The sequence below is a fragment of the Lynx rufus genome, unplaced genomic scaffold, assembly GCF_022079265.1.
Source record: "Lynx rufus isolate CCGP_SWC_20201006 ecotype Redwood Valley unplaced genomic scaffold, mLynRuf1.p SCAF_3, whole genome shotgun sequence".
Taxonomy (NCBI): domain Eukaryota; kingdom Metazoa; phylum Chordata; class Mammalia; order Carnivora; family Felidae; genus Lynx; species Lynx rufus.
Window position 1 is genome coordinate 127,838,673 of NW_025814845.1, and position 14,250 is coordinate 127,852,922.

A 14,250-nucleotide genomic window follows, 5' to 3' on the forward strand; every position below is an offset into this window, starting at 1 on the left:
AAACTAAATACAAATAAGCAAAGCAAAAATACTAACAATCTTACTACAGTCAACATTTTGGTGTTCATTCTCCCAAACTTTCTTCCCTTGATAATGACATACATTCTTTTTGTACAAAAGTAGGATCCTATTACGTATATTGTGCTATCGACTGCTTTGCTCACTCTCATTCACCTGGAGACCTCAGTCCTTGCTAATAAATACACAATGTCTTTTTAGTGGCTATAGAGGATCTCATTGCCTCATGAGATGAAAAAGCATTTTTAAACTACACACCCTTATTGTTAAACATGTAGAGCCTTTCCAATAGTCTTTATTTAGCCTAAAAAATGCTACATCTTTGCACACTTCCATTTGTTACCTTCGGGTAAATGGCTAGAAGGGGAATTACCAGGTTAAAATGTGTGCTCTTTTAAAGCTTGAAGAGCCCATTTTCAAATTACCCCCTTCCCTAGATATTTTGTACAATTTACCTTCTCCCCCCACTTTCTTTAGGGAAATATCTTTTTCCCCACATCCTTCCCCATACTGGATATTATTATTTTCATTTTTTATTGATCCAATAGGTGAAAACAGTATATTTACTTTTTTATAATTTCTGAGAAAAACAAACATTTTTTAAAGCTCTCTTGGTAATTTCCATTCCTTCTTTTGCAAAATTGCTTATTGATAATTTTTACTCATATTTAAAATGGGACTGTTATCTTTTTATTGGTTTGTGTTTTAAGAATCATAATTTTTATTTATTATACATGTATTGGAAATACTTTACCCCAGTTTTTATTTTCCTTCTCATTCTATTTATTGTGTTTTTCGAAGTACAGAAATTTAGAGTTTTTAATGTTTGAGTTTTTAATGTTTTAATTTAGAGTTAAAACTATGCTTTTCTGATATGGTTTCTGACTTGTGTGTCATGCTTTCAAACTAGTTCCCAACTCAGAGTTATAATAAAATTCCTCTATATTTTCCCTGGACTTTTTTCTTTTTTTAACATTTAAACTTATTTGGAATCTATTTTAATCTAAAGTGTAAGGCAGAGTTCTAAATTTTAATTTAAAAAAAATTTTTAATGTTTATTTTTGAGAGAAAGAGAGAGAGAGAGAGAGAGCATGAGTGGAAGAGGGGCAGAGAGAGAGGGAGACACAGAATCCCAAGCAGGCTCCAGGCTCTAAGCTGTCAGCACAGAGCCCGACACGGGGCTCAAACCCACAAACTGGGAGATCATGACCTGAGCCAAAGTCAGATGCTTAACCAGTTGAGCCACCCAGGCACCCGTAAATTTAAATTTTTACATTGTTGAGTCTTTCATTCAGGAACACAGTACATCTCTATTTTTAAAAATCTTTTATGTCCCTCAAAAAATTTTTGAGCAATTTCTTTTTATATTACACCATTCATTTTTTGGTTACATTTATGCCTTGGTATTTCACACCTCGTGTTGCTCTTTTATGGTAGTACTAACGCTCATGTGCGCTAACAGTGGCTCTTTTAGCACAGTAGATAAGAGCACAGGGTCAGATGGCCAGAACTTGAACCAGGGCTCAGCCACTTCCTTGCCATGTGACCTTGGATAAGTTGACCTTTCTTAGCCGAAGTTTCCTATTCTCATCCGCAAAACATGCATAATAATACCATGTACCTTCTAGGGTTGTTGTAAAGGATAGGTGAGCAAATACAAGGCCCTATGCTGCAGGCCTGACGTGCAAACCCATGAACGTATGTTATCCTTATTTGCAGATTCTAAGCTAGCGAATGTCCGTCAGTGAACTACAAGCTTGAACATTGCTTCCAATATCCAAAGGCTTTCAGAAACCATCTTCCAAAACAAACTTTCCATCTCTGAGAACGCCCTTAAATGCGGTTTGTTTAGAACACTCTACAAGCATTCTGAAGGCTTCACGTGTGACGCTGTCCACCTCCTGCTTCAGCTTCAAGCACCGAAGAGCACAGAAGCTCACACGTGGCACTCGGCGCTCAGCTCTGTGGACAGTGAGCAGCGTGACAGGGTCTGCCACACAAGACGGTCCCAACGTGGATACAAGTTGCCTCAGCTATGGGACCTCAGGTCGTGCCTAGTGTTGCAAATCCCACGTGCGAGTTTTTACTGGCCGTGATGCAGTGGCCATCAGGCCTGTGGGCAAGTCAGCAGCCTGGGATCTGGCCCGCTACCTGAGCCCAGAGCCATTCTCTCGCTCATGTTCTTCCCTCTATTTAGTTAGACGCGTTCCCTGCTGTCTTTGGGGCTATTTATCATCTCTGTGAAATGATCAAATGAGCCCAGACGTTGTTAACTCTGGCAAATCCTAGAGTTCTGTTAAAAATACCTTGGCAAACTGCCACACGACTGCAACAAATAAAGTAAGTAATCCTGCTTCCAACCTCTGTTGCCTGCCTCGGTGTTAATTCCTACAGTTTTAGTGTCTTGTCTATGACAGTGGCATTAGTGAGGAATTTTTCTCAGAGTGTTATACAGATATTTTCAGAATGTGAGACAGCTTTCCTAAAGGCCTTTATAGTAACAGGCCTACAAACCATAAAAACAAATTGAATTGATGAAAAAGCATCGATTTGTTATTTTTAAGAAAGCATTTAATTGGAATGCTAGCAGTTAAATGAGGACAGATACAGCTCTTAACACCTTGTTTCCTAACTGCCCCCTTGGTTGCAGGTAGGATCAGATAAGCCATCTTTGTTCTCCTGACCGGTTTATCTTCTAACAATCCCTCTTTATGACCACAGCTAATGTTGCTTAGCTCTGAAGATGGTAATAAACCTACGTTAAACCTTTCTCACATGATGATGCTCCCTAACTTGGTTTTGGGGAAGTGCAGAGCTCAGGATAGCACAAAGTCACATAACAATTAGATCGTGCTCCCTTCCTTTTCATCAGTATAACGTCCCTTCTCCTTCTCGAAAGAGGCCTGGCCCTGGGGGGAATTATAGAGGTCACACATCTGGCTAACATCACAGGCAGGCCTAAAATTCATCCAAGACACATAGATCATGCCCACAGTAGACATAATCTGGGCCACTATTCAAGCAGGCTGTGTTTTATTAAATTTAGTACATCTCTCACTCACCACATGAGCATGCACGCACACACACACACACACACACACCTGCATTTTAACAATGTTATTTGAGATTATCATCCTGCAGGATTATAAATGGTTACTTTGTACCCCTCATATGTTACTTTGTATCCCTCATAATACAGAGCTCAGATTTGAGGGAAACCAGTTGGCACTTAATATACTTCCTAAATACTTGTTGAGTTTTAAAAGACTTTTGAGAGACTAAGAAAGGAAAAGAGGAAAGAAACTCACAAAGAAAATAACTGGAGGTAGCCAGAGATTTACTTGAGCAAAGAGGTCAAAAGAGTTCACTAAAACCACTGTTTTCTTGCAGTTAATGATCTTTTCAATGAATATATGGGACGATGGATGCATCATCTACCAAATACTTTCGTGTATCAGCCTCATGGTGGCTGCCTTTCTTGCTGCTGTGTGTTCCTTCTTTTTTTTTTTTTATCTCTAATTTATCTTTTAGTTTGTGGAATATCTCTTATTTTAACTAATTAATAAAAGAGAATTAAAATGTAGTTTTAAAAGAAATATTGCATTTCATAAACTTGCTGTGTAAATTGGACAAATCACTTAACATCTCTGAGTTCCAGGCTTACTCGTACAGATTATTTCATTTTTAACTGGTCAAACTGGCATGATATAGACAATGCCAGGCCCTGTCTGGCATTAGGTGTTCATATTAAGCGTTCAGTAAATATATTTTGTAAAATTATATCAGCAATCATACTTTTCTAAGAAAAAAAAAGAGAGAAAGGTGAAGAGAAGAGAGGAAACAGGAAGAAATTCACAAAATTCTTTATTAAACTAAACTGGATTTTCCTGAGAAATATTGAAGTGATCCATTTTTATGTCATTGAGCTCAGACATGAATCATAAGATAAACAATAGAATTATTACAAAACCAGAACAGGGATGCTGTTATTCACCCTCTAACTAGTTAATTTCCTAGGTGATAGTACCTAGGCATCTGGCATATATAAAATGCTATACAAATGTCTTATTGTTTTTGTTATTCATGAGCTTTCAAAATTATAAATCTACTTTAATGAAACCAAATCGATTTTTTCCCTAGTCGTTCTCCACTCAATATAAACTCATCACTGTGGCTAACTGGCATAAAGGAAAGAAGATGGACACTTGGCTGTTATTTGCAGTTCCTTTTCTGTGGTTATTCACCTAAGCTTACAGAGACAGAACACCGTGCTTGCAGGAAATTGTCTAAGTATAAAGGCCTCGGGAAGAAGGGACAGGCTGGCTACACCTTAAGCACTATGATGAAAGGGATTCTCCCCTTCTTGTTCCCACTATCTAGCTCCATTCAGGAAGGTTCTGTGAGGGTGGGGGTAGACAATAAGGGAGTGCGTTCTTTACAGAGAATTTAAACAATAATAAAACCAACTCAATAGATCTGCTTTTTGTTGTCACCATGTGCTGGCAAAGATGAACCGTGTCAGTGATGAAATTCTCTTCAACTCTAGGGCAGACTCTCCCACAGCTTTGCCACACCCCTTGGACACGACTTCCACTAACACTCTTCCCACTACCTCTTACACTGCCTAGCACAGAACCAATACGAATTAGGAGGAAAATGCTAAGGAAATAACAATAAGGAAATAAGAATATAAAACTCTCTCTCCTCCACAATTCCTTTGTTGTCTTTTCTTACGGGTTTTTTAAAGATACAAAAACCATAGTATAAACTTCCCATAGTGCTCGGTATGTCTCTGGCATTTATTAAAATCTGTGCTAGATTTTAGGTTCCATAGCATAAAAGAAAATGTCCATTCAACGAGGACAGGGCAAAGTAATGAACAATGGCTTGCCAATGGGATACATGGGGAAAGTTCTGAAAGGCCGGAGATTATGGACCCTAACAAGAAAAGTCTTTGTATCCAATGTGGTGCATTAAGTGTAGGATGGTGACCAGATCGACTCCTTTTTCCAGAAGTACATGGACTTTATGCCTAAGAGGTTTTGCATCAGGGTGTCTTTCTAGCATCAACAGGGATTGAGCCCTTTAAATAGAGTCTAGAAGTCTTAGTTTAGCAAGAGGATGGAGAAGTGTGTTTTCTACTAAGTTCAATCTTCAGTGACTGTTACATACTTTCCGAAGCATTGCAGTCACTTGTACACTGCTTAAATGGTAGAGGAAGGATGAGTCACAGAGCTAAAAGCCAATGGGGAACTTTGGGGGTAATGATGTATCAAAGTAGGTTAACTGATTGTGACAAATGTACCATTGTGGTGTGGGATGCCAACAGCCGGGGAGGCTGTGCATGTGTGGGGGTATTAGAACTCTCTGTACTTTCTGCTCAGTTTTGCTGTAAACCTAAAACTGCTCTAAAATATACAGTCTTAAAAAAAAAAATGCCCCAAACAGTACTGTGGGTGGGCCTGGGCCTTTGGACACAAGCTCACTGGCCCAAAAGGCAGTCAATTTATGTATATCAATGTTAAGTTAATAATAAGAATACCAATACTTATTGAGAGCTTATTTTGTGACAGACTTTGTTCTGAGTGCTTTGTACCTTTCTGACTTTTCAGTGACTAAAAATTAGATTTGCTTTACAATATTTTACTACTCTTTGCAGCAGTCAGAAAGTATCTGTGGCACCAAAGCCTTGGGACTTGCCATTGCTGGTTCTTAATGCTGGTGCTGGCTTCACTGAGAGGGAATGACGTAAGGCCGGACGGCTGTCCTGTGAATTAAAGCCGAACAGTTCTGGACCAACAAAGGAATGTAGACATTCCCCTCAAAAACAATAGTTTAGCATAAAGCAGCTCTCCAAATGGGTTAAGGCTTTTTGTCTTACAGGCAGAAATGACCTAGAGCTTATTTCAAAGACCAACCTTTCAATATTTCAAAAATGTGATTTCTAAGATGCTTTCCCAACCATATAGTTCTCAACATTAAGTTTATTCTATGTTGCCAATAATTCCAAAAACCAAGAGGCAGATGTATAAAAACCACCGGTGTTCCATGCCACTTGTGGGTGCCCATCAGAAATACAGTCATAAGATATTTATAGGGTTTTGGTGGTGATCTGAGCCATGTGCTGAACATACACATGACTCATTTTTAGGTAAGATTAAAATGCAGAGAAAATATTCTTTTGTAATTGCCTTTGTGATGCTCCCGCTAGCATTTTTTTCCCTTTCATCTACTTGTTAATATCTGGTACCTCATTTACATGGGATAGAATTTTTTCTGAACCAGTGATGAATTTTTAACATGCAAAAACTTGGACTGGTAACGCTGACTGAAATCTTCAATAAGAAACGGACTTCCGAATCAGAGCCGAGGTTTACCTCACTAAGACTGCAGAGGTGTGATGTGTGAGATGTAGGGTGACGACCTTTCAGATAAGGTTTAAGGGAAGGAGCAGAAAAAGGGGCTAGAAGACAAACATCTGACTGCCCCGATCACCATCTACTATCAGTCTTTTCCTGCAAGGCTCCAGCCTCAGGGACTGCCCGTGACAAATGTCTGCACTCTGGAAGCATTTAAGATGACAGGCACAAGACCTCTGGTTAACATGGAGGGATAGAAGACGGGTGGTATTTACCCTGCTCTGAAAGATTATTCTATCTACTCCAACAGAAGCGTAAAGTCTCAGTCACAGGCTCAGTCAAGTTCTCTACTCGCTGATCACCTCTGAGTCACCCCTACCAACAATTTGGTGCCCCCAAATCACAGCGCTGCTGTGTGGAACAAGTCCCCACGTTGCTGAATCATCAATCCTTTCTCCTGCGACACTTCCCACGTCCTGACCAAACAGTCCTCTGATCAAAAACACCCCAGGCGTGGTCATTTCTAGCCTCACAATAGGTAGCAAAATTTAAACAAGACTCTGGTGTGCTGACCACTAAAATTTTCTATCAAGCAGAGCCACCTAGTGGTAGAATGGAATATGTTTTTAAAATTCTCATTTAATTTCTCTCCTATGACAATCCAATCCAGGTGGGGTTTTGTTTTGCTCTGTTTTGTTTTTTATATGTTCATTTTGCTCACTCATATTTACAGTTATCCAGTAAGGCTGTCACTTCCATCTGTTTTCCTTACCAAACATCTATTTATCCAAGGTAAACAAACCTATAGTTTGTTACAGTTGGAAAGTTTTGTGGCTAAAACAGAAGCCGACTCAACAGTATCTCTTCAGAAGGACAAAGAAAATGCCAGTATTCATTTACTTCAAAAGATAGAGTCACTAGGATATTTACTTTGTAACTTTCTATTTGTATCTTTCTATTTACTTTGTACCTTTGTACCTTTCTTTTCTCCACACTACACACCTATATACCCATGTAAATTGTCACATAAAATTTACAAGCGCAGAGAAGGTAAATGAAAATGCTCTACCCTGGTCTCCAATACCCTCCCCCCCACACATATAATCAATGGTAGAAATTAGAAGTACCTTGGGTTGTGGTTTGATTCCTTTTCTTCCTTTAAAGTAGGTAAACATTCACAATCAGCTAGGACAGAATAAAAGCAAACTCGTTGTTAATCACCAAAATTCTATTTTCTACCCACAAAACTCATGCATTTGAGCGCCACATTTCCCAGCTCTGTGTGGTTGCTTGTACAGAAATGGCCTCACTAGGGAGTTCCAGAGGTTAAAAGATTAATGATGGCAAGGCTCTTGAAATGGAAAAAAGCATTAGTAGCACAGATACAAGACTTCAACATGCCTCTGGCCCTGTTGGAAAGGGCACAATTCATCACTGCTTGGTTATTCAGTCCCCAAAGAACCTCACTGTTGCTCCAAAAGCTAGAATCTGCATGTTTCAGGTTAGACACTGGAATAAAATAGCTTTACCGGAGGTCCTGATGAGCCTGTAGAATGATTTCAGTCAGGATGCATGATCAAAAGGCAGCCAGTGAATTGAGGAACGACTAACCTTCTTAAAGTCGTCAGAGTTCTCTCCTATCATGTCACAGTTATTTGTAAGGAAAAACAAAATCCATCGACTCCATCGCCTATGTGTCAAAATAACTCTCTGCTGTAGTTACGAAATAGATATGCCTTTTTCTGGGTTTCTGGTTTTGTGAGTGTAATGGGATCCTGATGTATGACTGCTATCTCAGGCACAAAAGGAAAGATGTCAAATTATTAAGAGACGTTGTCTTTGGGTGGTATAATTTTTTTCTTCTTTCTACTTTTATTTTTGCATTTGCCAAATTATTATGTATGCATATTTTATAAACTAAAAACAACAAAATGAAACTGCCTTAACGATTATTATAGTGACCTGCCCCTGTCCCCAAATGCTTTACAGAGCCTTCCTTGCCTCAATCTTGGGCTACGAAAAACTGTTCCATTCAAAATTATACAAGTTCATCGAATGGTTCTAATCTTTGGGAAAGCTTATGTTGATAAGCCTCTGGTATAATAATTCTAATAACAGGTCTCTGGATTTGGGGCTTCACTATTGTTGAATCTGACAGACCCCGGGGTATTTTTTTTCAACGTTTATTTATTTTTGGGACAGAGAGAGACAGAGCATGAACGGGGGAGGGTCACAGAGAGAGGGAGACACAGAATCAGAAACAGGCTCCAGGCTCTGAGCCATCAGCCCAGAGCCCGACGCGGGGCTCGAACTCACGGACCGTGAGATCGTGACCTGGCTGAAGTCGGACGCTTAACCGACTGCGCCACCCAGGCGCCCCCCCGGGGTATTTTTTAAAGTTGAATGTTAACAATACAAATGATATGATAATATAAATAGTGGATTTTATGAAGATAATCTGAGCATTAAAAATCAGTTATTGATTTTTTATAGGAATTTTCAAAGGGAAAAAACAACTACCATCTTTTTTACTTTTTACTTATTCCTTTATTGACACGCAATTTTTTTTAATGTTTATTTATTTTTGAGAGAGACAGAGTGCGAGCAGGGGGAGGGGCAAGGGGAAGGAGGCACAGAATCTGAAACAGGTTCCAGGCTCTGAGCTGTCAGCACAGAGCCCAACTCGGGGCTTGAACTCACAAACTGTGAGATCATGATCCGAGTGAAGTCAGACGCTCAACCGACTGAGCTACCCAGGTGCCCTGCTACCACCTTTTTTAAACCCACATATTGATTTAATGAAAAGTAAGGAACACATACAGCAATTACTTCCAGATATCAATTAGGAAGTAAGTTACAGGAGGATGTTTATATTACTATCTTTATTAGTGCTGTTCAATAGAACTTTCTTTGGCAATGGAAATGTTCTAGATTTATGTGTATAATACAGTAGTTATGCATCCCAAGTGGCTACTGAGCATTCACAATGTGGCTAGTGTGACTGAAAATTTTTAACTTTATTTAATTTTTTAAATTTTAATTTAAATAGCCACATATGGCTGGTGTCTCTTGCATATGGCAGTGAACAGCACTGATCTATGTAAATTATATGTGGCAAAATTTTACATCCATATACAGATTAAAATCATAGATCTCTAAATTCTACGGTAGACAAGGTAATGCCAGATGCTAGCTTTTTCCAGATAATTTGGACCCAGAGAGCTCCTTGTTTGAAAAAAAAAACATCTTCTTCTTGAAAAAGTCTGTTTGAAAAGATTGTACAAAAATAAAAACAAATGGCACCACGTGGTGCAGTAATTAACCTGAGTCTTTTCTTTTTTTAATGTTGATTTACTTATTTTGAGAGAGAGAGAGAACACAAGCAGGGGAGGGCAGGGAAAGAGAGAGGAAGAGAGAGAATCCCAAGCAGGCTCACTGCTACAAGCACAGAGCCTGCTGTAGGGCTTGATCCCATAAACTGTGAGATCATGAGCTGAGCTGAAATCAAGAGTTGGACGCTTAACCCACTGATCCACCAGGCACCCCTTAAACTGAGTCTTCAAGGATAGTCAGACCTAAGTTGATTACCCGAATGCTCCAGATCTAACGCGGATTGGGCTCACACCATCACATTCCAACAATTACGGGACATTTATAAAACCGTTGCAACCTTCACATGCCAGAGAGGACAGGAAAAGCAACTTTAGGTTACCACGTACCATTTCTATTCATGTTGTTCATCCACTTGTCAAGCTCTTCCATTTCAATTTCCATAACAGAGGGTGTGTCTTCCTCAAAAATGGGGCTGGAGAGAGAACAGAAACAAAAAGGAGTGTGGTGTGCCGAGTCTCATTTTGGGAAAGCCCAGAATGTTGACTGCGGGAAAGGTGAACTTGACCTGGTATGTGGCACTCCACGGCAGATTGGGGCTTTGCCCTACTCACCAAATTCTGAGAGGCGGAAAGGCTCGAACTACAATAAGCCTTCATCTATCACTGATCCAATGATGGAAGGCGCACGGCCCAGCTCTTGGGCTGCAAGGGAGCCCAGGAGACTCTGACTGCTTCCCTAAATTAGGTACCAAGTTGAGCTGCCAGGCTTCTACCATGAGGCTCCTCTGGGGAGTTGCCCTATTTAGCATGGTAGCCTTGCTTAATTTCACTTCCCTTTCCTTGAGGTTTCTGATCTGTGCCCCAGGTCAAGAGGCCACTGTGGACAGGCTGCTTTCATCACCCCTCCTTTCAATTCCCAGGCTTTTCTGACATAGAGAAATGGAGTCGTTGCTTTCAGAAACCCACTGCCCTCACTTCCCAGGATTCAGAGCACACGGTTACGGAAAAGAAGCCCCTGGGTAACGCAAATGGGGTTGGGGAGGAGACCACCAGCTCAGAACCACAGCTGGGGTGCGAAAGGAAGGCACGTAGAGGAGCCTGGGTGTGAGAGGAGGGCGTATGGAGGAAACCAGCAAAGTGTCTAAACAAGCAAGGTTGCTAGGGGGAAGGCTGGAGGAGGTGGTGACACCGCCCCAGAACACTCTTCTGGTGGCATCTTGTTCTCTTTCTGCCCACTCCTCCCTCCATCCTTCCTTCCTCTCCCCTTCCATTCCCCTTCTCCCTCCCGCCCTCACTGTGATTCTGCAGCATGAACTTTATGCCTCTACCAGGACTCCCCTTTCCTACCAGGGAATGTTATCTTTCCTGGTGATAAAATTTTTAATCAGAATAAATGAACCAACGTCCTTGAAATACACCCAGGGTCAGAATATTTAAACTACAATGCATTTGGAACTGGTAGCATTCAAAGACTTTTTTTTTTTTTTTTTCTGGAGAGGACCCTGTTCTTCACCCAGATCTCCCACTGAACTGAGGTTGGGAGACAGGTGCATCCCCTTCCCCCTTGGGCTGCTAAGGGCCCTCTCCTGGGGCCCAGGACGAAAGGGGACCCTCAAGGTTGTCAGAATAAAAACTCCTAAAAAGGCAGATGGCTCTCTAATCTACTCCTCTCCCGGATATCTTCGTCTACACTGAGCTGGGTGGGAGGCAGCAGGAACTTACACTTTGATGTTCTCACTTCCCAGTTCATCTAAAGAGAATAGATATAAAGGTCATGTTAGCTTTCATTGTCTAGAACAACTTTTTAGTTCAACAACAGCTGAAATCTCCTTTCCAAAGACAGGAGACAACTTTAAGTAAATTGCATTTTAGGGAGCAATAACTCTTAAGTCAAACACGCACCATATTGAAATGAGGTCCTAATTTACCACATGAAATCTGTTTTTTTTTTTAAAGATATGATGGTTCTCTGAGAGTGTTGACCTCAAATCAGATGTTTCTCCCTTTTCATCTTTTTTTAAATCCATCTGAAGAAGAAAACAGTGGCAATGGGAAGCAAGGGAGAGTCAGACAAGAGGGACTGTTCGTTGGCCCCTTCCTTACTGCAACACGTCCCAGTTCAACACACTGCTGTTGTATCTTTGTGTGACACACCAAGCCCAGCACTGTGACTGTCCCTTTGTCCCAGAGCAGGTTGTGGGGTACTCATCAGGGCTCCCTTTGGAACTCTGCTCTCACCCCTGCTGCTTGCATGGCTGGACCCCTCACACCCTTCTGGTCTTAGCTTATACTCTCTCCTCAGGGAGCACCCTCCCTCCCTCCTATCTCTGAAGTAGGGTCCACCTTTCCAGTTGCCCCCCAGCTCAGCACCTTGCTTTCTTCCTCATAGAATTTGCCATGTTTGTCATTGGTCAATCCATCTGCTTAATTTTGTTGGTCGCTCCCACAGTTTCAGAAGGACAGAGATCGTGCCTGTCTTGTTGTCCTGCTATCCCCCCACCTCCCATCCAGCTAGCCCGGTACCTGGCAAACACCCAGTAAATATGTATTGAATAAATGAGTAGGCCTTAATCTGGATGGTCTAACATGGGTTAAATTCATACCCAATGTTTTGGACTTAACTATACCATAAAAACAAAGCTTTGAGCAAACTTGCTTTTTGTTGCTGTGGTTGAGGTAAGAACCAGGTAACAGTTTGTCAAATGCCCATCAGGTTCCAGATGAACGTGTGGCAAGAATCAGAGCCCAATGGCCCAGCTCAAGCTCTGTTTTGTTTGGCAGGGGAAGCGATGCATCCAGAGAAACGAGGCGATGATGTCAAGTGAGTGGAGAGCATAGACCCACAGCACCTTTTATGACGTGAAAACCATTGAGAAGCAAACCACTTTGTAGAGGCCCACCAAATAGTCGACTGGTCCTGATCCTTGGCAACTGGAGGTCTCTTTTTGCCTGGCCTGCAGAAATGTAGGTCCCCATCGAGCAAACACAACCAGCAAGAACCTGGAACTGAGCTCCTGGCAGCTGGGAGCCACTATAATTTCCTGTGGGTTGGCAAGCTTTCATGGCATCGCTGATCCAGGAAAGCTGGGCACAGATGGAAGTTTCGAGCCACCACTGCTTACCTTCTAGGGCCTATGGGTTATATCTTTCTGCCCCCTGCTAGGAACCTGATGCTTCCTGCAGGTGTCTGACTCCTCAGGCACTTAGACTGGGGAAAGGGGAGTATGTTCATTTATATTTTATATATGTATATCTTTCATCTAAAACTGACTTGCTATTTCCTTAAAGGATTTTACTATAAATAAAGCCCATACACAACTGAGTCTTCCCTACAGGTGACCCATAAAGATCCCCCTGTTTTGTCACTCCCTCTCTTTCCTTCCCCCTCTTTCCCTGCTTAGTAAACCACCCCCAACTAATTTCTCAGAGAGCTAGTGGCCCCACAGCCCCACCGTAGAGGGCATGGATTTATCTTTATAATTTGAGCGCCTGCAGGCTTTGTGGTGAGCAAAAGCTAACCCTGCCTGCAGACGATGGAAAAGTTTAAAAACCCATTACAAAAGTACTCCAGATGCACCAAATGGGAAGCTCCTGTAATCAGTATTCAAACAGAGCAAAGAGCCTTCTGCGGCCTCGTCTCCCCTGCTCCGAGACCATTACCCCTGCCCCAGCCACCATGGCAACAGAAAAACATCTGGGAGAGCACACCAGAGCAGAGCATTAAACCAGGAGGGAGACCAATTACGTGTCCTCAGCAATCAGGTCCTGCCCACTCCACTCCACCTGGCCTACATCTCTTTATTAATAGCCATCTACTCCCTTTGCCACCGGAGGGCAAATGTACCTCTTACACAGCCCCCCACCTGCACTCGATTCCATTTTCCCTCCTACAGTCCTTCCATTTCACACCCTCCTACCCACTTCGTCCTCGGCCCGCAGTTCCCAGCTACACCCACTCAGCCTGCCAATGCCCCCCCTGCCAGCTATCCTCCTCTGTGTACCTCAGATGGTGGCATCGCTGGGGCGAGGGGATGAGGGCAGGAGCCCCCCAGGAAAGTGGCTTATTTATCTTTTTTCCATGCCGAACACTGAGCAAGAGACAGACTCTTTCTGGAGATGTACTGAGCAGACCCAGGCGTCATGTAGCCACAGTCTATTTAAAGTGATGGTTTCCTGCCAGCTGTTTTCCCTGCAGCTCTCTCAGACACAGCACATCAGAACACTTAATAAATGTTAAATAATAACAACTGCAAATTTAATGCCTGCAGGTCTGGGAAGAATGGTAATAGAGCATCACGTTACTACATAGCATTTCCCTTTTTCTGGACTCGAAATGGACAGGCCCAAAGAGAAAAAGTAATTTCCAATAGGAAGAAATGTTCTTTCTTTCTTTTTTTTAATATTTTTTTAATTTTTATCTATTCTGAGAGAGAGAGAGAGGGAGAGAGAGCAAGCAAGAGAGTGGGGGAAGGGCAAGGAGAGAAGGGAGAGAGAATCCCAAGCAGGCTCCGAACCGACAGCACAGAGCCCTACATGGGGCT

General features: G+C 41.9%; 1 protein-coding gene across 2 annotated transcripts in view; it reads right to left on the reverse strand.

The window, feature by feature from the left end:
• TMEM154 (transmembrane protein 154) overlaps positions 1 to 14,250 on the reverse strand; it is a 43,717-nt gene that overhangs the window by 3,876 nt on the left and 25,591 nt on the right. For both annotated transcript variants that reach the window (XM_047090786.1, XM_047090787.1), the window contains exons 4-6: positions 11,432 to 11,459; positions 10,097 to 10,182; positions 7,505 to 7,562 (exon numbers count right to left, since the gene is read on the reverse strand). In XM_047090786.1, the coding sequence (XP_046946742.1) occupies positions 7,505 to 7,562; positions 10,097 to 10,182; positions 11,432 to 11,459 (172 nt within the window). The remainder of the gene's footprint in view (positions 1 to 7,504; positions 7,563 to 10,096; positions 10,183 to 11,431; positions 11,460 to 14,250) is intronic.